The 23,065-nt window shown below is 41.4% G+C and overlaps 1 protein-coding gene across 1 annotated transcript in view; it reads right to left on the bottom strand.

The window, feature by feature from the left end:
- LOC121080534 (junction-mediating and -regulatory protein-like) overlaps window positions 1-16,471 on the bottom strand; it is a 123,173-nt gene extending 106,702 nt beyond the window's left edge. Inside the window, 2 exon segments of the mRNA XM_040578607.1 lie at window positions 15,144-15,509; window positions 15,511-16,471. Coding sequence (XP_040434541.1) covers window positions 15,144-15,509; window positions 15,511-16,026 — 882 coding nt within the window. The 5' untranslated portion in view covers window positions 16,027-16,471.
- Window positions 16,472-23,065: the final 6,594 nt, after the last annotated feature.

Genomic DNA, 23,065 nt, shown 5'->3' with positions numbered 1-23,065 from the left:
GGTAGTCCTGCAAGGAGCAGGGAGTTGGATTCGATGATCCTTATGGGTCCCTTCCAACTTGAGATATTCTATGATTCTACTTTTCTCTTACACACACGGTCCTTGATTTAAATTTCACCTGTTGTGGTTAAAAACAAAAAAAAAAATAAAATCAAGCCTTGCCAGAACATTTAGCTTTTTATTTGCACGATTTCATCACCATCAACATCCCTACCTTTGTAGTATAAAAAGACCATTTGCATTTTTGTAGTAGGTGAATGCCCCAGTAATGGACTAAAGCCTGACTCTCCAATAGAGATCTAAAATATATTTTACTGTTAAGACAGAAATCATCTATGAGAATACAAAAGATGGACACAGAGTTGGGAGAGCACAAACAAGTAAGTTAATACTGCCTAGTATGAGAAGTTCTGGAATCAGCTCTACATCTGTCTAAACTCTTAAGATTAAATGAAGACACAAATGAGTAAGTTACATATTAAACTCATTTGGAAGCCACACAGTTTATAAGTGGTACATAGAGCAATCATCCACCTACTGAGTGGACAAAAATGTTCAATTTTTCAACCAGGTTTTTGAAGATAGGGAATCAAAGTATATGCTAATGCATAGCAAAATTTATTGTCTGGATTTTGAGGGAATTTTATGATGGCTGTTTACAGGAAGACTGAACAAATTAAAATAATCAAACCAAATGTACACATAAAACATACATAACAAACAAGTTTAAAGTTTGCAGTTACTCTAAGAAACAAACAGTAAACACACATGCACACACAAAAATCCTAAAAGAAGATATTGGGCAGTAAAACAGTGAGTGTTTAAAACACAAGAAATAAAAAGGAACACTTTCATAAGATGTTTCCTGCTGTCTTTTAGACCTGTGAAGAGCTGTTCATATCAAGTGAGCCACATTATTGCTCTTTAAACCCCGTTTAAGACAGTCTTTTACCTGCATGCAGAAAGCCTGCATACCCAAGTACCTGAGTGCAGAGAGCACACCAAAAGGCAAAGACCAGCACACTGCAGGCTGGCAGTCTTGGCCTCCTTTCATTCTTATCAGTTATCTTCATTTACACTTAGGTTAACAGCTCCTAGGACAGTAACAATTACTTTTGTCAAGTTCATGTACACTGCCTACCAAAATGCACCTTAAACGCACTACCTGTAATACAAGTCCACAGAAAAGGAGAACTAAACTACTGGGTAAGAAAAACTGTAGTAGTACTTTAATGTATCTAAGTGAGCTAAAACATTATTTCCATGCACACATCACTACTGAACAATGCATCTTCTCTCCTCCCACACAAAATTCTAAATAGAATTCTCAGCAGAACTCTATGTATAAATAAAAATATATCAAATTTGTTGGAATATCAAAAGGCTCAAGCTTAAAGCTGCCAAATCCAATAACAATGCATGGCACACCAGATCTCTTCTGAAAGGGAGATGTCAACAATTAAAAACTATGTGTCTCCTTTTTTGTAAACAAGACAAACATGTGTAACATCATGGTAAAGTTGCTTTTATTTTAAAATGGTACTTATCTGACCTCCTTACCTTACTGTGTGACACAGCTGTGTGTCATGTTTTAACCCCAGGTGGTAATTAAGTACCATGTAGCCACTTGCTCACTCCCCCCTCACCCAGAGGGGTGGGCAGGAGAATTGGAAAGAAATGTAAAACTCAAGGGTTGAGATAAGAACAACTTAATATTTGAAATAAAATAAAATCCAAAGAACAGTTATAATGAAAAGGAGGAAGAGGGGGAGAGGAATGAAATCCAAAGGGAAGGGATAAAAGAAAACTAGTGATGCACAGTACAACTGCTCACCACCCACTGACCAATGTCCAGCCAGTCCCCAAGAAACGATTGGCAGCCCCAGCAAACACACACACACCCCACCCCCCCATTTATATACCAAGCATGACATCCCATGGTATGGAAAACCCCTTTGGCTAGTTCAGGTCAGCTGACCTGGCTGTGTCCCCTTCCAATTTCCTGTGCCCCTCCAGCCCTACCTGCAGGCAAGGCCTGAGACACCAAAAAGTCCCCAACCACACTATCCACCAAGGAAGAAAATTAACTCTATCTTGGCCCAAACCAGGATACTGTGCCACTCCCAAGTTACAGTATGATGCCAAATGAGTGCCCAAAAACACAAGTATTTGTTTGAATTTAGTATATTACTTGGAATAGCACAGCCACAAATAAGCTACAGAAATCATGGCAAAAAAGGGCTAACTGTATAGGCCTGCTCACTGTATAGAGCACTAGGCTTTTTTCTGCTGTTAGTAACACAGAAATAAGTATTTACACTGTAATGTAACTTGATGAATAAAATAGATGTTTACCATATTTCAAAGTTAATATGGCAGTCTTGGTTGGACTCCTTCCCTTTGGAAAGGGGCAATATAACTAAAAGATAAAGTCACAAATGAATCACTGATCAGTTGGAATATGGTAACTCTGAACAAAAAAACTTCTAGGCAACACCTCACACCCTGTAAGCTTGGCAAAGAGCTTTATTTTACTCAAGTCCTAATGAGTTGAGTTCTAAGTAACTTTTTTCTGCAGGAGTCCAATAGAAAAAAAAATCCAAAGCCAGAAGACTGAGAACATACATTACATAAGTGTTCATGTTCATGCTGTGCTATAAAATACATTCACTTCTGGTCCACAGACCCTCTTCTTCCGTGCTTCTGAACTATGCTATTAGTCAGGAAAACATATTCAAGAGCCTCAAAACTGACAACCATCTAGACAAACTAATACTTGCATACAATGAAAACATTTACTTAGCAGGTATTATGACACTACTCTTAAAAATCCCTTTCTTTGTGTAAGGTTTGCAATGTCAGGACACATAGGCCTAGCCAAACACCCACTCCACTACAGAACAAATATTCTTCTACAAAAACAAAGGTGAAAATTTGATGAAGAAAAAAAATAATTAAAAGGTATAATTACTCTGAAGTCAACTCATGGAAATCACAACATCAGCATTGAATTAGTACTCTTACCAGTTAAACAATGCATTTTGCACGATAGAAAACATTCTCAAATGTCTGATATTAATCTAACATTAAGAGATTTAAAAATCTAATTTTAAGGGAGTAAAGCATCGTGACAATATCAGATTCAAAACACTGGTAAGGGTAAATTTACTTTTTAAAGCAGAGATGAGCTAATGGTTTGCTTCTACTGAGAGGAGATCTCACTTCCCATCCCTCTTCCTTTTCTTCCACTTCCACCCCAGTTCCTTGTTCCTTCTACTCTCAGGTAAACTTTTCCTCCACTGCACTGGCTTTGGTATTTCTCAGACCCTTCAACAAAATAGCTTTCTGCCAGATGCTCAGTTATTTCTATAGTTTCTTTTGGATTAATTTACTGAGGTTTACTGAGTTGAATCAGCACACTGCAAGGTCAGAGAAGCACAACAGGAAGGAACACAAAGCTGAAAACGGAAGGATGGAAAGAGATAGGATCCCTCCCTTTCAGCATCAGCAAATCGATGATCCAGTTCTTCAACTGCCTTCAACAGTGGGGCTGAGATGCCTTTAAATCAGGGGTCCTCAAACTACGGCCCGTGGGCCGGATATGGCCCCCCCAGGGTCCTCAATCCGGCCCCGGTATTTACAGAATCCCCCCGCTCCCCCCCACCAGGGGTTGGGGAGGGAAAACCAAGCAGCCCCAGATGACCTCCTGCCAGCTCATCCACATGCCGGCCCCCTGGTTAAAGAGTTTGAGAACCCCTGCTTTAAATCTTGGACAACAGCTGACAGGTAACTCAAATGGCCCACTGTATGATTTCCCAAGGCTGGTATAGTTCAACACGTTTTCAACCTCTAGAGGACCTTATACAATGGTGAAATCATGGAAAGTCAGGTCTAAGGAGGAAACAGCATAATGCATGACTAAAATGTTTAAAGTTTCTAAGGTAAAATAATGATTTTTTTTTATTTAAAAGTTGAATACAAAATCCAAAAAAGTCCAAAAGAAAGAACATATTTACAGTCCACTATTACCAATAAAAGGCTGGATAAAATATAAATCATAGAATCATTTAGGTTGGAAAAAAACTTTAAGATCATCAAATCCAACTGTCAACCTAACATTGCCAAGTCCACGAATAAACCATGCCCTTAAGTGTAATATCTACATGTCTTTTAAATACCTCCAGGGATGGTGACTCAACCACTTCCCTGGGCAGCCTGTTCCAATGCTTCACCACCCTTTCAGTGAAGACATTTTCATAATATCCAATCTAAACCTCCCCTAGCAAAAGGCTGTTTCCTCTTTTCCTATTGCTTGTTACCTGGGAAAAAGAGACAGACACCCACTTCACCACAACCTCCTTTCAGGTAGTTGTAGAGAGCATTAAGGTCTCCCCTCAGCCTCCTTTCCTCCAGACTAAACAACCCCAGTTCCCTCAGCCGCTCCTCATAAGACTTGTGCTCTAGACCCTCCACCAGCTTCATTGCCCTTCTTTGGACACACTCCAGCACCTCATTGTCTTTCTTGTAGTGAGGGGCCCAAAAATGAACGCAGTACTTGAGGTGCGGCCTCACCAGTGACGAATACAGGGGGACAATTGCTTCCCTAGTCCGGCTGGCCACGCTATTTCTGATACAAGCCAGGATGCTATTGGCCACCTTGGCCACCTGGGCACACTGCTGCCTCATGTTCAGCTGGCTGTCAACCAGCACCCCCAGGTCCTTTTCTTCCAAGCAGCTTTCCAGCCATTCTTCCCCAAGCCTGTAGCATTGCGTGGGGTTGTTGTGACCCAAGTGCAGGACCCAGCACTCTCCTCTTTGTTGAGCCTCATCCAATTAGCCTCGGCCCATCAGGCCAGCCTGTCCAGATCCCTCTGCAGAGCCTTCCTACCCTCCAGCAGATCAACACTCCAGCCCAACTTGGTGTCATCTGCAAACTTACTGAGAGTGCACTCAGTCCCCTCACCCAGATCATTGATAAAGATATTAAACAGAACTGGTCCCAATATCAAGCCCTGGAGAACACCATTTGTGTCTGGACACAACTGGATTTAATTCCGTTCACCACAACTCTTTGGGCTTGGCCATCCAGCCAATATTTTACCCAGCAAAGAATACACTCATTCAAGCCATGAGCAGCCAGTTTCTCCAAGCGAATCTGCGGGAAAGATACATCAAGAAACTACTGAAATCTTATATGATGTACACTATTTTTCCTCCTACTCTAACAGTAAATATAATGTAAACAGCAAGCTATAAAATCACTTTCATAACAGCACAGCATTTCAGAAGAGAGCAATTTAAATTAGCGTCAGGCAAACACAGATTTGTATTCTGTAGTGTTACCTGTTTGGGTTGGTTTTGTTCCTGTTTTCATGGAGAAACGAGGAGGAAAGGATACACAGATTAAATATTATGGAGAAATAAAATCCATGCATGATAAAGCAGCATAACAGAACACAGCTGAAATAATACATACAATTTACCTATTAATTCAACTCTTCCACAACTGCTCCAATATTGCAAGTAGTTTGGGATTTTTTTAAACTCCTCCCACATATTGATTTTTTGCTGAATTATACTATTCTGAAGTGACAAAAGAATAGAATTTAAAATTTTGATATCTGATAATTATAAACAAATATCACAGTACTGAAACCTGAAAAATTTGGACTCTGAAGCCACAAGTGCTATACGTAGAAAAATTATAAACTTTCAGAAACTTGTAAAACTGATCTACAGATTTTCTCCCTCAAAAGCCTATTGTTCTTTTTTAAAATTTTTCTTAAACCAGATATAAAGCACAGTGTTATTTAAGGTTGTTTTTTTTTTTAAAAAAAAACAAGCCCTAATCTAAATTAGTTCTACTTTAAGCATGGGGTTCCACTAGAAAACCTGCAGAGGTTCCTTCTAACATAATTATGATTCTAAGTTATTGAAATTTTTTTATAATACCCTCTCCCCTAAAGTAGCTGAAAATAAACCATGATGCAATGCTATTATGTGAGAAGTTGTGCTACTACTCATTTTAGATGACCCATATAAATTGTCAGCAAGTCATCACAAACAAATGCTAATTGTATATTTAAAAAACATTTTCAAAGGAAAAGAAACATCCAGTTCTCTCATGCCAATGTCATAGCATTTTTTCCAAAACAAGGTCATATAAATAAATATTTGTCTACAAATGCATTTTAAAATAATACTATAACAGAAATATAAGACAAACAATTTTCAGTATCGCTTCAGAAAGCGGAGGTACTGAATTTACTTTCAGAAAGAATAAAAAAGGTTGCTGAATGACTGGAAGTGGTTTATAACACCTTTTCAGGAGCAACTCATTTACAAAAAATAGTATACTACATATTAAAATTTTTCTGAAAGGGTAATTTTGTCTAACCCATACGTAACAAAAAAAAAATATCTATACATTTGATAACTTTCACCATACAAATACCACAAACAGAAAATAATAGATAGAAAGGAAATCCAGAGATAGGGTCTTAACAGAAAACCTATTTGCAACTGGTCAGCTGAGTTTATATCTACTCTGAATGGCTCCAGATGATGATTTTCAAAAACTACCTTGCCAGAAAAGCTGTCTTCACATTAAAATCCCTTTCTGCCTATGACTATAAGAATTAATCCAAAAGTAAAATTCAAACTACACAAAAGAACCTCAAATAAGAGGTCATTAGGAAATGTCCTGGGTTTGGCTAGGATAGAGTTAATTTTCTTCTTGGTGTCTAGTGCAGTGCTGTGTTTTAGATTTGGTATGGGAAGAGTGTTGATAACATGCTGATTTTGGCTGTTGCTGGGTAGTGTTTGTACTGGGTCAGAGACATTTTGGTGTCTCAGGCTCTGCTGGCAGGTAGGGCTGGAGGGGCACAGGAAATTGGGAGGGGACTCAGCCAGGTCTGTTGACCTGAACTAGCCAAAGAGGTTTTCCATACCATGGGATGTCATGTTCGGTATATAAATGGGGGAGTGAAGGTGGGGAGTTTGGCTGGGGCTGCCAATCGTTGCTTGGGGAGTGGCTGGACATTGGTCAGTGGGTGGTGAGCAGTTGTACTGTGCATCACTAGTTTTCTTTTATCCCTTCCCTTTGGATTTCATTCCTCTCCCCTTCTCCCTCTTTTTCATAATAAATGTTTTGTTATCATTACTTTGGATTTTATTTTATTTCAAGTATTAAATTGTTCTTATCTCAACCCTCGAGTTTTACATTCTGATTGTCCTCCCCACCTCCCTGGGTGAGGGGGGAGTGAGCAAGCAGCTGGGTGGTACTTAGTTACTGACTGGGGTTAAACCACGACAGGAATAAAGGACACAGTTGACAAGCGAGAGCTAGTAAACAAGGAGACATTTGTAGAGACGTTGCAAGTTAAAATCTAGCAGTGTTAAAATTCTTCATGAAGGCTTCAGACAAACTCTGTTACGAGTTTGGTTTATATTTCAGGCCCAAATTCTGCAGAAAATGGGAACTGGGCAAGTTTCAACAACAAATTAAAACAAAACCACATTTCCCTTATTAATTTATACAGCTTATGACTGGAAGATACTATGAGACCATCTAATCTCCAGTCCAACAAATTTGGACTATTTTCTTTATTTTTATAATCCTGTTTCAAGTTATGCAAAGGCTTTAACAATTATTATTAAAGACTAACCCATATTCTAGCAGATATCACTAGATTTCTGATGAAATATTACTTCCTGTAAGAGCACAACAATTCTTTCTTCACCATTCATAAAACATTTTTGCATGTTTGTTATTAAACAGCACTGCATTTAAAGCAGGGATTTTCAGTGAACTATCCAAGATCTTTGTTCTGAATAGTTAGTTACATTAGTACTGTGCAAGATGTACGAGCAATTCAATTAAATTGTTCCAGTGTATATTAACTTTGGCTCCCTTCCTCAAGAGCTCTCAGTCTTCTAATCTAGATCAGTATATATTACATGGTTAAACCTACAGTTGCTATTAGCCTCATATGCTCCAGTAGCAGGACAAAACTTCTGGACACCCAGTTTTTAATGCAGTAAAATGTTTACAACAGCAGCATAGCTTATTTAGAAACTTACTACATAGTAAGTTAACAATATTTTGTGACAATTTTTTAAAAATAAACTTAATTGATTTTAGCTGGAGTTTGGGTTTTGGTTTGTTTTGGTTGGTTTGGGGTTTTTTTCTGGGATAGAGAGAAGAAATAATGTCACTGTTATATTACTGGCAACTCCTGAGTACTCCAAGTTGCCCCAAAAATCACAAGATATGTTTTAGATGCAGGTTCCTCTACAGAATTCAATACATGTTCATTTGCATCTCTTGCTTTTGTACAGTACTAAAAAATCATTATGGCATTATAGAATCACACATAGTAGATTTATCGTAACACCAAATGTTAATAATTGATTGTTATTTGGAGATAACAGAGGAAGAGGAGGGAGTTAAGACTTGATGATCCTTATGGGTCCATACCAACTATGATTCTATTTACAAGATACTCTCAACTGTTAAAGCAATAGGCTCAACATCCCACAACGGAACCTTATTCTTCTGCCAACTCCTATTTCACAGATAGAATTCTGTATTAGGTTTGCACGGCAAGGTTTTGGTGGGGGGGGGGGGGGGGGGGGGGGGGGCTACAGGGGTGACTTCTGTGAGAAGCTGCTAGAAGCATCCTCTATATCTGATAGGGCAAATGCCAGCTGGCTCCAAGACGGACCCACCACTGGCCAAAGCTGAGCCAATCAGTAACAGTGGTAGCGCCTCTGTGAGGACATATTTAGGAAGGGGAAAAAAAACAAACCCAAAACCTGCAGCAGAACAGTAACCGGTAGAGAGCAGTGAGAATATGTGAGAAAAACAACTCTGCAGACACCAAGGTCAGTGAAGAAGGGGAGGAGGTGCTCCAGATACCGGAGCAGAGATTCTCCTGCAGCCCGTGATGAAGACCATGATGAAACAGGTTGTCCCCCTGCAGCCCCTGGAGGTTAACAGTTGAGCAAATATCCACCTGCAGCCTGTGGAGGACCCACACTGAAGCAGGTAGATGTGCCCAAAGGAGGCTGTGACCCTGTGAACAGCCCACACTGGAGCAGGCTCCTGGCAAGACCTGTAGACCCGTGGAGAGAGAAGCCTATGCTAGACAAGGTTTGCTGGCAGGACTTGTGACCCTGTTGGGGGTACACACTGGGGCAGTCTGTTCCTGAAGAACTGTATCCTGTGGAAAGGGCCCACACTGGAACAGTTCATGAATTGCAGCCTGTGGGAAGGACTCATGTTGGAGAAGTTTATGGAGGACTGCCTCCTGTGGGAGGGACCCCACGCTGGAGCAGGAAAAGTGTGGGGAGTCCTCTGAGGAGCAGCAGAGATGTGATGAACTGACCACAACCCCCATTCCCCATCCCCCTGCACTGCTCAGGGAAAGGAGGTAGAGAATACAGGAGTGAAGTTGAGCCCAGGAAGAAGGGAGGGGTGGAGGGAAGGTGTTTTAAAATTTGGTTTTATTTTCTCATTACCCTATTCTGATTTGATTGGTAATAAATTAAATTAATTACCCCATCAGATTGTTTTGCCCATGACTAATTGTGACTGATCTCCCTGTCCTTATCTCAAGCCACTAGCCTTTAGTTATATTTTCTCTCCCTGTCCAGCTGAGGAGGTAGAGTGATAGAGTGGCTTTGGTGGGCACCTGGCATCCAGCCAGGATCAATCCACCACACATTCTAAGCAACAGCTCAGATATATATACACATAACATCACTGAGTTAGTCAATACATATCTTAAAAATATCATCTTTCTCCTTCCTTCTCCTCCTATCCTATCTTTCTTCTCTCCCTACCATATTCCTTATGGCTAAGTTTTCATCTCCTGAAAAGATAAACAACTTTAACAGATGTCTCTTTAGTTGGACCAAATCCCCACTTTGACTGAAGTTGTCACCAATAACAACAATTTCCCAGTGCACTGCAATGGTATGTTTCTACTAATATTAAAAAGGCATTCTAAAAGCACCTCCCCAAAGAGGAAAAATGGTAGGCACAGATATTTCTGAAAACCTCTGCTTTTCAGTAGCTTCTTCAGCTCTGTAGTAGCAATATTTACATATATAAAGAACATAAACCTCACTGATCATCTGTAAGCAGTGTCTTGTCATATTATAGAAAGAACTGTAAAAAGATGCAATCAGAATGAATCTGCTTTCAAATTCTAACTTGCCTGTGAATACTATCTCAGCCAGAAATGGAGAGGAAAAACAGTTACTGGATTTAGAGAGCAGTATTAAAAGGTATTGAGTCGAAGGCCTTGAAGGTTGGATATTCAATTAAAGAGAAAGAAAATAATGCTGGAAAAAATGAGGAAAAAATATGCAAGATGATAAAGTTAAACACAAAGAAAAGACAACCAACATCATCTCTAAAAGCTAAGAAATTAAGTGGGCTGTGAATCCCAAGTAGCACAATGGATTATAGAGTGTTTATTACATAGGTGGTACACACCTCTTGAAAATATTCTTGTATATGAAAATGCTGCAACTGCATATAAACTAGAAAAACTTTAAAAGAAAAATAGAGGAAAGTCTATCTCTACATCTAGGGTAACAAACAATTACAATTTTGAAGGGGAATATTAAATAAAATTAAATAAAATAATCCGATCAGAATACTCCCCCAACTAGAATACAAAAATGGTGTCTCAATCCCAGTTCAGACAGTTAAATAGAGCATATATTGCAATTTATTTCCTTTTTTTTTTTTCTCACAGGTATTTAGATAGGGAAATGAACTATGAGACTGGCAAGCTGCTGTCTTCAGTTTCTAAAAATTACGTCTAATCTTACTAAGAGTCATATTGAACAATATTGCTATATTCTATAGAATGTACTCATAATTTTCATGTAAGACTTAAGTTCTGTCAAGGAGGACCTAATTTTTCAAGCAGAAGTCCTTTTCTTTGTGTACATATCATTTGTACATGCTTTGAAGAAATGTACATTATTTTAAGCATTCTACTGTTTTCAGATACAGTAGCAATATTCATCATCTTCAGCTAGCTCTTGTCAAACTAACAAGGCATTAATAAAACAACGCATGAAGTCTATCTATATATGTATGCCATAAGTGCATACGGGGGGGGGGAACCACACACAAAAAAACTCCTTCAAATCCAAAACAAGCATCCTACTGAGACTGGGAAAGAGACAACACAAAAGTTGGACAAAAACAAAGACAATATCCAAAACCCTACAATCACAAGTCTATACATCTCTGAAGCAATTTGCAGCTACGTATAAAACAGAAGTAACAGGGAAGGGCAGTATTAAAAAATAAACATTTACTCAAGAAGATATCAAATGGAAGAAGGATAAAAGATTCCCAATGAAAAGGTAAATTGTTATTTTGCTTAGGACTTAGAGGGTTTTAATACACAGACTAAAGAGAGAAGCAAATACTGTGCTAACATAGTCTAATGTCCTTTAAACAATGCCATTTTAAAGCATGTATTTTAAAATGGCATGTAATCAGAGCTTAGACTTTCAGCAACTCTAAGTCCACCATATGATTAAGATGTTGCATATTTAATTATCCTTGCTGCTATAAGGGTCCATGAATCTTAAGTGATATAGCCCTCTACCTTACATCCACATCTTCCATGAGTATCACATCATAATTGTTTAACTTGTAATATGTATTTACATATGCAGAACACATTTCAGAAACTCACTGAAACACTTTGAAAACAAAATATCCATGTGACTTGGATTTTTATTATTTGCAGAAAAGGGGAGGGTTGGGCAACCACTCCACATTTAATTCTGCTTATCTGAAAATGTATTGCAGTATCCTTACTATTGGGTTTGATGCTTGCAGGAGTCAGGTGTGAACTTCCAACAATTAAAATGCTGAGCCTTTAAAATATTTATTAACTTAGGACTAGTTTGTAACAACCAGAAATAACTGCTAATGACTCCAGCTGCAGATCAGATAAATAAAAATATGACGGTTGTAACAAGAGTGCAGAAGAAAAACTTTGCATCTAGAAGGCAGAAAAAGTTAAGATTTTAGAAATACTGGCCAAGAAGCTGGAATCCCAAATAAGGATTCAGTGGCATCCTCTCTGTTGAAATAACATCTTTTCATCTGGTCATTAACTGATTCTGTATCATGTCTCCATTTGGGAGCTCAGACCTCTAGGTGAGCACCCAAGGAATTTTTTTTAAACAGGTATAAGCTTAATGAACAAGGGCTCCAAACAAGTGTTTATTAGCTTTCAAAGATTAGGTAGAACAATATTTACTCCTTTAGATACAAGTTTTTACTTTAACATAAATTAACTGTTCTTAAGTTATTACAGAATTAATAGTTTTATTTGAAAAAATAAAAGGATATGCTATTTCTGAACTGCAAATTATGCAGTAAAAATTAATTCCAGGTCATACAGTTCCTCTAAAACTATTTTTCTTCCTCATCTTGGATCTGTTTCTACTTGCAACATTCTTCTGGCTTATTAAAGTTTATAATTGAGACAGAGATAATAATGCCTATTAAAAAGAGCAGCAATTATTAACTGCTGTGAAAATAAACCGGTTTGTGTGTAACATATGGAAAGCAACAGATAGCCAAGTAGGGGATGCTGAAACAAGGAACACAAGAGGTTTTATTGCTCACTTTGCTTCTCCACCCCTAAGAACATAATCAACAGAGACTGCAAGCATTTCTAACTGCACAGAAGAATTTATCCTCGAAAAAGAGATATATAAAATAATTATAAAACACAGAAGCATGTTTTGAAATGTTAAGCCAAAGTCTTGGAGTTCTAAACTTGGGGGGTTTTGCACAATTTTATATTAATGAAAACCCTCCATATTCGTTATGCTCTTTTATACTATTTTGGTTGCCAGTGCTGCTCAAACCTGTCCCCTTTTCCCCAAAGTTTCTAATAAGAGGTAAAATCGTTTAAAATTGCAGGAATCCAACATTCCCAACAGCTAACAGGCAAACTTCAAGTACAGGTGGAAAAGTAAATTAAAGTGAGATATGAAACACTGATTCAGTAGGTTTTCTTGAAAGTATGAAAAACCTTTACTTCAGAAATACTTCTCAATACTCATCATCAATTGCTTCATTTGCTTAGAATTGCAATGACAAACAATATTAGTATTTGATTAAAAGAACGACTGTGGACTAAGTAAACCACTAACAGATAAGGAAAAGAGAAACCTGAGAGCCAAAAGGGATACAGCAGGTCATTCTATTGGTTTCTTAAACATTAACTACCTTTAATTAAAGAAGGATCAATTTACACAATTGATGGTAGTACAGCTGTACTAACTTTAGGTACACTACTGGATTGGTTATCATGGGAAGGGAAGGTTGCTCTTTAGTCAAATACACAAATATGCTTTGCCATTTTGTCTGCACCAAGTTCTGAACATTAACAGAGAATAAGATGTTATAGTTTAGAGATTCTGAATGGATAAAGCTTGCGTTGCCTCTTGATAACCGATTTATTTTTTGCTGATAGTACTGGTGCTAACAAAACAGAAGTTTAGGTTCTCCAAGAAACAAATAGTTCCTACACAGTAATTCTGATTTAGCATTTCCTCAGAAACACCACACACTTTGAGTTAGGTACCTGGTTCCCAAACTCCCCACGTTTAACAGGAACTTCTCTTGTCCTGCTCAGCTCCTTATAAAAACTGCTGAGCTGAATGCTAAGTGAATCTAAGCACACGCTCCCAAGCATTCATGCAGTCAAAGAAAAAAGTAGATGACAACATGCTTTCATAATCTCTGGACTAAAACTACTGCAGAAGACTAATTACCAGCTGTATACCAAAATTAACAAGAATTAATTCAGCCCTTTAAATAGCCATGAAGAAAAAAGAAGTATCACAATGATATATCCTAACACAACCGTTTGGAAATAAATTTATACCTGACAATGCTACATTGAGGTGTCCTTATCATGATTTCATCACTGATAAAACAATTTTCTCATACTCTGTAACTCCAGTCACTAAGGAAAAGCTGGGCCCAAATCCTACAAAGACTCTAAACTATGCAGTCAAAAACAGCAAGCACATATGCTCATACTCCATCAAGGAAAAAAATCAAAATGTTCACCACCACACATTTTTGAACACACAATATTGATAGGATATATGTGGGCAGCTGAAGCAGCCAAACTTGACTTATATCCATATAATAGAACATAGATGGTGTTTGCAAAAATAAAAAAAATCCATAACATGATTCATACACAGTCGCACCTAGATAGATCCAGGTACATTCTGAACTAAGGCCGTTGAAACATAAAAACAAGTGTAAAATTCTCCTTTTTCACTGGGAAAATCTGGGTCCTTATATACCTCAGTCCAGTGAGAAAAAATTCTCACACACTGATGCTAGAAGTTAGCAGAACCTATTCGACTACTTTCATCTAAAGAGTATATGCTATGTTCTGAAACATGCAAGTCTTGTCAGACACTAGCAATGGCATTACAATAAATACTCACTAGGACCTCATAGCTTGCTTTTTAAAATCCCAACTGTAAGAATTTAGCTGCTGAACAAGTTGTAGTTACTCCAATTTCACTCGAAAACATCTCACTTCAAATAGCAGATTCAGCACTCAGAGTCTGTAAGAACTTAGAACTTTTTAGCTTCAAGTACCTAAATTGTACTGTCAAAATAAACACCACATGTTGCTGCTCACATTAAACAGAAAAATTCAGACTAAAACACATCCTGGTGCAAAGCAACGCAACAACAAAAATCTGGGAGCAAGATCTTGCCAAATCCATCAGATTCTCGTTCACAAACATCTACGTTCAATTGCACAAAATAAAGTACTGAGCCACACTTTGATGACATAGGAAAACAGCACCATCTTCTTAAATCCTGGCCCTAGAGACCTTGGAAAGGTTAAGCTTCATTTCCTTACTTTGATTCTCAAGGCTTGCCTTTTCTTTTATTTTAAACGAAACAGTTTTCCTATACTTTTTTTTGTCTCATGGATCGATCTATTCTGCGAAGGTAGAGGGAAGCAGCTGGAGAGAACATCTAAAAAAAATGTCACAGAGTAAGGAAAAGGTAACACTAAGGCAGAGATATCTGGACCATGCAGTAGCCTCACCTCCTGGATTCGCCTGCGGGCCCGCTGCAACACCTCCTCGTAACCTTTTTGTCGCAGCTCACTCAGACTCTCATAATACTCTTCGGGGTCGTCAGTCTCAGTGAAGAGCAACTGCAAAAGAATCTTCCAGCCGCAAGTATCCAAGCTGTGGAGCAAGTAAACTTGCAGTTTGTAACAGAGAGCGTCCATCTCCTGCTCGGGTAGCTCCGGGGCTCCAAACAGCATCGTCCACACTCCTGAAGGCTCCTCGGGGAAGGCAGGCAGGTAGGGTTCCAGCTCCGAGTTCACCGAGCACAGCTGTTGGTGCACAGCCCGCAAATCTTGGAAGGAGAAGAGGCCGGCCCAGCTGCACTCTTCCCCCCCCCACGGGCTCCGCGTCGGGAGCGACCGACTCGTCTGCCCGCAGCGGCGAGGGCGACAGTGAGGCGGCCTCCTCCTTCCCCAGCTCTAACGCTTCTATCTCTTCGACGGCACCTGCCGCCTCCGGGCACCGTAGCGGCCTCCGGGCCGGGCTGCTCTTGACGCACAGGGGGCTCTTCAGCAGCACCTCAGCCGCCGCACCCCGCTCGTAGCCCCGCAGCCCCGCCTCGGCGCAAAGGTGCGAGGAGCCGCGCGCCAGGCCGAAGTCCCTGCTCCAGGCCAGGCCCCTGTTCACCGTGGGGATGCCGGCCTCGGGGGCGGCAAGGCCGCCGCAGTATAGCTCACGGGAGCCGCTGCGCTGGCGCTGTGCCGTGCGGTTATGGCAGGTGATGGCGAACTTGCCCTCGATCTCGTTCCAAGCCACGATGAAGACGAATTTGTGCTTCTCTCGCTCCTGGAAAGCGTGAGGCCTCACGGCCACCCAGTCGGCCTCCAGTGTTTCCTCCAGGGCGAAGGCGGACATGGCGCCGCGCGGCTTTCCACGCACACGCGTACACACACACACACCTCACCCCACCGCACCGATCCTGTCCTGTCCTGCCCCGTCAGCCGCCCCCGCCTGCCCCGCCGGGCGCCGGCCGGTAGCAACACCCCGCAGCCCCGCCTCACTGCCCACCATCAGCCATCTTAGCGACGGGGGAACGGGAAAGGCGCTAAGGGAGGAGAATGCGCTGGATCCCGACCGAGACGGCGGGGGTGGGGAGATAGAACAGAGAAGAATCACTTCCTTTCTGCTCGGTGCCCGCCGCACACCCACTGCCAGGGAATCCCGCCGCTGCCGCCTTTGGTCATCAACCTGCCGCCGCGGCGGATAATGTCTGGTTGCCCTCACACAAATACTTCACACGCATCACGAGAAGCACGATCTCTTTACAAGTGGCGGTGGCACTGCGGAAACTCAGCGCTAACCCCGCCCCGCGGCCTCCCGAAACCCCGCCCTTCCTACTTCGCGGGTCTCCTTCCCCATTGGCTGTCGCCCTGGTTTCCCCAGCAGATGGAGGTAGGCGGAGCCTCACGCCTCACCCCTTCTCCGCCGGCCACGCTCGCGTATCTCCCGTCCTCCCTTCTCGCTGCTCTGTGGTGGGTGGGGCAGGGGCGAGGGCGATGTCGATGTCCCGCCCCTTCTCTCGGACGTATAACGCGGCCGTTCGGCTGCTGTGTGCTGTACGGTGGGAAGGATGTGTGTTGGGTTGTAGCCGTTAGGGGACTGGGAGGCTCCGTGGGAGGGGAAGGAAGTGGGGCAGTCGTCATCTGATTTCTCCTGGGGTCGGCTGAGTGGTGGCTGCCCAGTAGAAGCGGGCTGTTCAGGGTGGAACCTGCTAGCCCTGTCGTACTTTGCGCCGTGGTTTCTGGGGGCAGGCTGGGGGGGGCAGTAGCCTCTGCTTCGGGCAGCTTCTGAGGCAGTGCTGGCTTTGTTTGCTGTGGCTTTCTCTGTCCTTGCTGTAACTCCCTGTCAGATCGTTGCCCGCGTGGGGCCCGTTGGCCTCTGTAGCCCTGCACAGCAGCTCTCCTGACTACTCTCCACTATCTTACAGCTAGTGCTTCTTTCCAGGGCCCCTGCCCCCAAGCTGCCAGAGGATTTTTAAGTTTGGAGGTCTGCAAAGGCAGCAAATCCTCTCACAGGGGAATTATATGCGCAGGGGTTTTCTTTCTGCTTTTTCTGTTCCCTGAAGCAGTCTTCTGCATAGTTACAGGAAAGGATGTGGTGCTTCAGCAGCTTGTTTTAGTTGTGTAACTTCATTCTGACTAGAGGTTGAACCAAAGTATTTCAAAGATTAATTATTGAGAGCCCCTAACAGCATGCCGTACAGCAGAAGTTTGCACTTGTGGTTAGGCTACAAAAGACTAGCACCTGTGATGAGACCTGGAGATGAGGGCATGGTCTAAAATAGCTGTTTGGGGCAATTCTGTAATTTTATAACTGAAGTTAATTGATTGCACTGACACATGGTATTACATGCTCATGTTAGCCTATCCTACTTAAGAATTGGCAATGCCTGCAGTGCTCTTGGAGGTTTTCAAGTGTATTGCAGAGCACATAGGTTACAGTAAGACAGCATAGACAACTCTCATAAACATGTCTGAAAGGAATTATTAATCACCTGTGATTCTAAGGCCAACAGTTGGTTTCTTTGTGCTCTTCAGGATATTCTATTTCTCTTCTTGCATAAATGAAAAAATATTTCTTACTAAACATTCCTGAAAATTTGGAAAAAAAAAAAAGTTTGGTAGAAAATATGCATTGGGCCCATCTGTGATGTTGTTGTCCTGCTCCAAATTAGAGGAATCACTGGAGAAATAAAACATTCTCAATCAAGTTAGCTGGAGAAGCAGAGTGAGTCATAGCTTTCTTTTTAAAGTTACTATATTGACTAGCATCCTGTCCTTGGTAGCTAAAGTATTTGAGGAGAGCCTCTGGCAATCCGAACATTCTCTGGTCATTAACAAAGCATCCTTGTATATTCAGGAGAATCATGGTTATGTCTATTATTATTAATACCCAAAGTTACAGCTGTTAGAAAAAAAGAAGGAAATTATGGCTCAGCAGCCAGAGGAGCAACCATGTCTATGTTCTAAAGGTGATGTATGCTGTACATCTCGGAGAACAACATTATTTTCTATTACCATAATTTTAGGCATCAGATCAGTGCACCTGTGAAATTATCTGGAAGATTTGATTATACCCCATGTAGAAGTAGCCAAGCAAGCAAGCAAAGAATACATTGGTGGAGGAGATATAGTCTCTTTTTGTTAGGTATTCAGAAACAATTTTTCAGTGGATGAATGTAAGCAACAATCCAATTTTGTCTTCAGTAATGCATGAAAGAAAAACTTAAACAATGAAGATGCAACGGTGTGTATATATGTATCTCTCCAGGCTCAAGATAATTAAACTTGGACTCAAAATTTCTCATCAGCTAAAGGATCAGTGCTAATATTTCAGGAGGATTGCTGTAGAGGCCAAGGTCTTTGAAGTAGTATTAGGCTGGCTGTTCTCAGCGGAGGGTCAAGCTAGTGTGATTTAAAGCAGATATTAGGTAAATGTAATGTGAGCTGGATGAAAACTAGTCTGAAAATCACTCGGCTACAATCAAATTTCTAATAGGCCTCTTTTCATGCAGCAGAAAAGCTGCATTGTCAGTTCTCAAGAGCTATTATATTTTGCCAAAAAAAAACTATAGGAGCAAAAACTTGCAAGGAAATAGCAATCTTGCAAAATCACATTATCAAGGAACACTAAGTAGCCTTCATAGTAACTTCTGTATTGCTAGACATGCATAATTTTTCATTCATAAAGATATAAAGGGCAGGCTTTTCATATGTTGATGATTTTTTCTTAAAGGTGGTTTCTGCACTTGGGTCACAACAACCCCACGCAATGCTACAGGCTCGGGGAAGAATGGCTGGAAAGCTGCCTGGAAGAAAAGGACCTGGGGGTGCTGGTCGATAGCTGGCTGAACATGAGCCAACAGTGTGCCCAGGTGGCCAAGGCGGCAAATAGCATCCTGGCTTGTATCAGAAATAGCGTGGCCAGCCGGACTAGGGAAGTGATTGTCCCCCTGTATTCGTCACTGGTGAGGCCGCACCTCGAATACTGTGTTCATTTTTGGGCCCCTCACTACAAGAAAGACATTGAAGTGCTGGAGTGCGTCCAAAGAAGGGCAATGAAGCTGGTGGAGGGTCTAGAGCACAAGTCTTATGAGGAGCGGCTGAGGGAACTGGGGTTGTTTAGTCTGGAGGAAAGGAGGCTGAGGGGAGACCTTAATGCTCTCTACAACTACCTGAAAGGAGGTTGTAGGCAAGGCGAGGTAGGTCTCTTCTCCTAGATAATAGCAACAGGACAAGAGGAAATGGCCTCAAGCTATGCCAGGGGAGGATTAGATTGGATATTATGAAAAGTGTCTTCACTGAAAGGGTGGTGAAGCATTGGAACAGGCTGCCCAGGGAAGTGGTAGAATCACCACCCCGGAAGTGTTTAAAAAACACATAGATGTGGTTCTTAGGGGCATGGTTTAGTGACGGACTTGGCATTCCTCGGTTAACAGTTGGACTTGAGGTCCAACTAAAGGTCTTTTCCAACATAAATGTTTTTATGATTCTAAAGGAGATAAGTCACTGATCTCTAGCAAATAAACCAGCAAAAAATTAAAATTATATTTGTAAAGGCTAGTAGTTGCCTTTTGAACAGGACTTGTGGTGGAGTGTACTCTTCAACACTAAGCAGAAGTGGATTAGGCTGCACCCAGTCAGCCTGACTTGTGGTTGATTCCCACACTTTAAAAAGTGACAAGTTTGCAGCATCTGAAACAACTACTGGGGAGTGTCTCCAAAGAACCCAAGCTGCTTGGAGAGAAGTAAGCTGCTGCCACACTGCTGCCAAGGATGTGGCATTTCAACACATGTGGCTCCCATCACGAACCTGGAAACTGCATATATGAGAGGCCTAGTTAACCTTATGACCAGGGCTGTTGGAAATAGCAGTTACTCAGCCGACAAGCTGGATTATTATGTTTTGAAGAGCCAAAGCTTTTTGAGAACCACAAGTGTTCTGTCACTAGTGAGTTGAAATGTAAGGTTAGGAATTCAATTGATGTCTTTTTTTTTTTTTTTTTTTTTTTTTTTTTTTTTTTTTTTTTTTTTTTTTAAGAATTGCATCAAGCACCAGAACTTTTAAGGCAGAGTACTCTGAGTCATTGCTATTCCCTGGGTGGTCTCCAAGAAGCGATATTTAATAAAATCTTGAGCTAGTAAGCCAGTGAAGAATAGGTTTGCAAGCTTCCAGGAGTTGTTCTGTGCTTTTTCTGCCTTGCGGTATCATTTCCCTGAGCCTGTATCTGCTGATTCTCAGACATGATCTCAGTTCAGGCTGGTATTGGGAAAACAAGGAAACTACGGAATCCAAATTCAGCAGAAAAAGGAGATATAGCAAAAGGTTTCCAGCTGCATTGATTGTAGCCTGCCTAGGCAGATCCATATATAATCAATGCAGAACCAAGCTGGTGATAGGATGAAACCCTATGGAACTGCACATATGTGAGGTGGATTAGTAATTGCCAGGCATAAAAGGGTGGGTCTTCTGTGGATTGAATAACCTGAACTACTGCAAAGTGATCTCACCCAATGCTGCCTAAATTGTCTTCTGGATGCTGATGTTGTGAACAAGAACAGAAATACTCCTGTGTTTGTACAAACATTTCAGCACCTAGCATGTGACTCCTACAGCATGCTGAACCAAAATTATACCCTTCCAAACCTGAATTTTTGAACACCTTGGATAAACCAGCTTTAGTATAAAATGTTTTTGAGAAAAACAGGTCTCATCTGATTTAAAGTTTCATTAATTCCAAATGGCCATTGTTGCAATATGATTTCTGTCCAAATACAAGACTATTGTATTCTCAGTTAACCAGCTGTGCAATTCCTTACAGTAATCAAGATGAAGGGAAGAGGATATTCAATAGCGTGCTTCAAAGTACCATAGCATCAGGTGTATTTTCAGGTGTCCTGAAATTGCTATTAAATATTGTGATTAATACATCTATGCCAGACAAGTGTTTTTAATAGATTTCTGTTGATAGTATGATTCAAATTTTAATGTGGAAAAGCCAGATAGCAACACCTGTTTGTTGGTAGTGGAAGTCTTTTTCTGGCAAAAGTTTTAAAAGTGTTTTTTAGAGTATGTCTGTGTGTGAAGTGAGACAAGAAGCTGGCAGCACAAAAGTATTGTTGAGTTTGTGATGGCTTAGTAGCAATGGAACATCTACCCTGCGACGAGCGAGGGGAAGCAAGCAGCCGACTCAATGTGAGTGATAAAGCAAGCTTCGATTTATTACGGCGCGATTATGTCTTATATACAGTTCCAGTTAATTATGCCTACAAGTCATCTGCTGGTTGGCTAAGCTCTAAAGGGTTACATGTTCATACGTCCTCCTACTTGCGGTTTCTGCGGATAGCTAGCTACATATATTTTTTTCTCTCTTGTCTACGCGAATTCCTCAAAGTTATTTACAACATTAGGCACAAGGTCAGTGCCTTTCTCAGCTTCCTTATCAGCATGCCTCAGCACAGCTGCAAGGCCTGCTTCAGCTAACTTACGCTAACTTTGTTTCACAAAGATCTTTAAGGGACTCATGGCCGTGATCACACAGCCATTCTGCAACATTTCCCCCTTTTTCTCTTTGCGCAAGCAAAACTTGTGCAGTTACACGCTCGAGTAATTTTCGAATACAAGAGAGAGCACAGCTTAAACATACGAGTGCAATGCTAACAATTATTACTATAAGCAACACACTTTACAACAGCCCTTTTAAACTACCAGAAGACCGCCTTAATAATAGAGCACCATAACTTTGTCCATTAATTATCAGAGGTCCTCGGACACGAGTTGCAATTTTTTGTGTTCGGTTGTCAATTAATGTTGTATCTACTGCTGTTGCCAGGTCCAGGCCGAGGCTCCCTCGGGTGGCGGGTTGTAACACGGTGTCTGTCGATAAGAGTTGGTCATGTCTCCTGGAGGGGGTGTCGTGAAGGTGACAGGAGTCGCAATTGGGGTCGACGCGCTGCGGCTCCTCGCGCTCGGTTTCTCGTTTCCCGTCTGCCGACAGACGTTGGTCTTGTGAGTTCCTTGCTGACAATTTCGGCACCACACTTGACGTTGTCGACATCGGTCACGGGTATGTCCTGGCTTCCCGCATCGATAGCAGAGGAAGTCTCGGCGCGTGGTGGTCACTGGCTTCGGGGGCGCGGTAGCCCCAGGGGGGCGCAGAGGCGCAAGCGCTGCAAATGCCTGACTTTGGGCTTGCACTGAATCTCTCCCTACTGCTTGGATTGCTTCCACTAGCAAGGCTTGCTGACCTACTGGCACCCGACTCATTCGCTCTAGCATTGTTTCTACAGAAGAATCTAAGGGCAGGGTTACTAAAATGCCTTTGGTGTCACTGTTACTATTCTCCAAAATACATTGACGCAATAACGGCCCTTTCATAAAGTTAGGTATATCTGGTGGGCTCACTGTGGAGGCCTGACTCATTCACTGTACTACGTAACTGACTTAATATTTTCTGATCAAAGCCTCCCAGGTTCCCTGTCTTTGGTTAGCGGCATTCATCTGATACGTTACAGGGAAAGCTTGTGGGGGGTTGACTTGATCAGCAATATCAAATATTCCCTGAGCAGCCGCTTCTTGTGCTATTTTTTGCCAATTAATGTGCGTAGAACGCACCAGTTTCTTTACTGGTTTTTTTTTTTTATTATTATTATTTTATTTTATTTTAATTTTTTTTTTTATTTTTATTATTTTTTTTTTTTTTTTTAGAATTTTGTATTGACTGCCTACTGCTATTTTCTTCCTCAGCAGCACTTTCGTCAAATGTGTCCCCGCCCTCTGGCCCCCCCGAGGCTACTGTGCCGGAGGGGGGGTGGGGGGGGTGGAGGACACGAAGGGTCTATAGGTGGTACAGTGGGCTCTATAGGTGGTACAGAGAGCACTGTTTGTGATAAAG

The sequence above is a fragment of the Falco naumanni genome, chromosome W, assembly GCF_017639655.2.
Source record: "Falco naumanni isolate bFalNau1 chromosome W, bFalNau1.pat, whole genome shotgun sequence".
Lineage (NCBI taxonomy): Eukaryota > Metazoa > Chordata > Aves > Falconiformes > Falconidae > Falco > Falco naumanni.
This window is presented reverse-complemented; position numbering and strand designations above follow the sequence as displayed.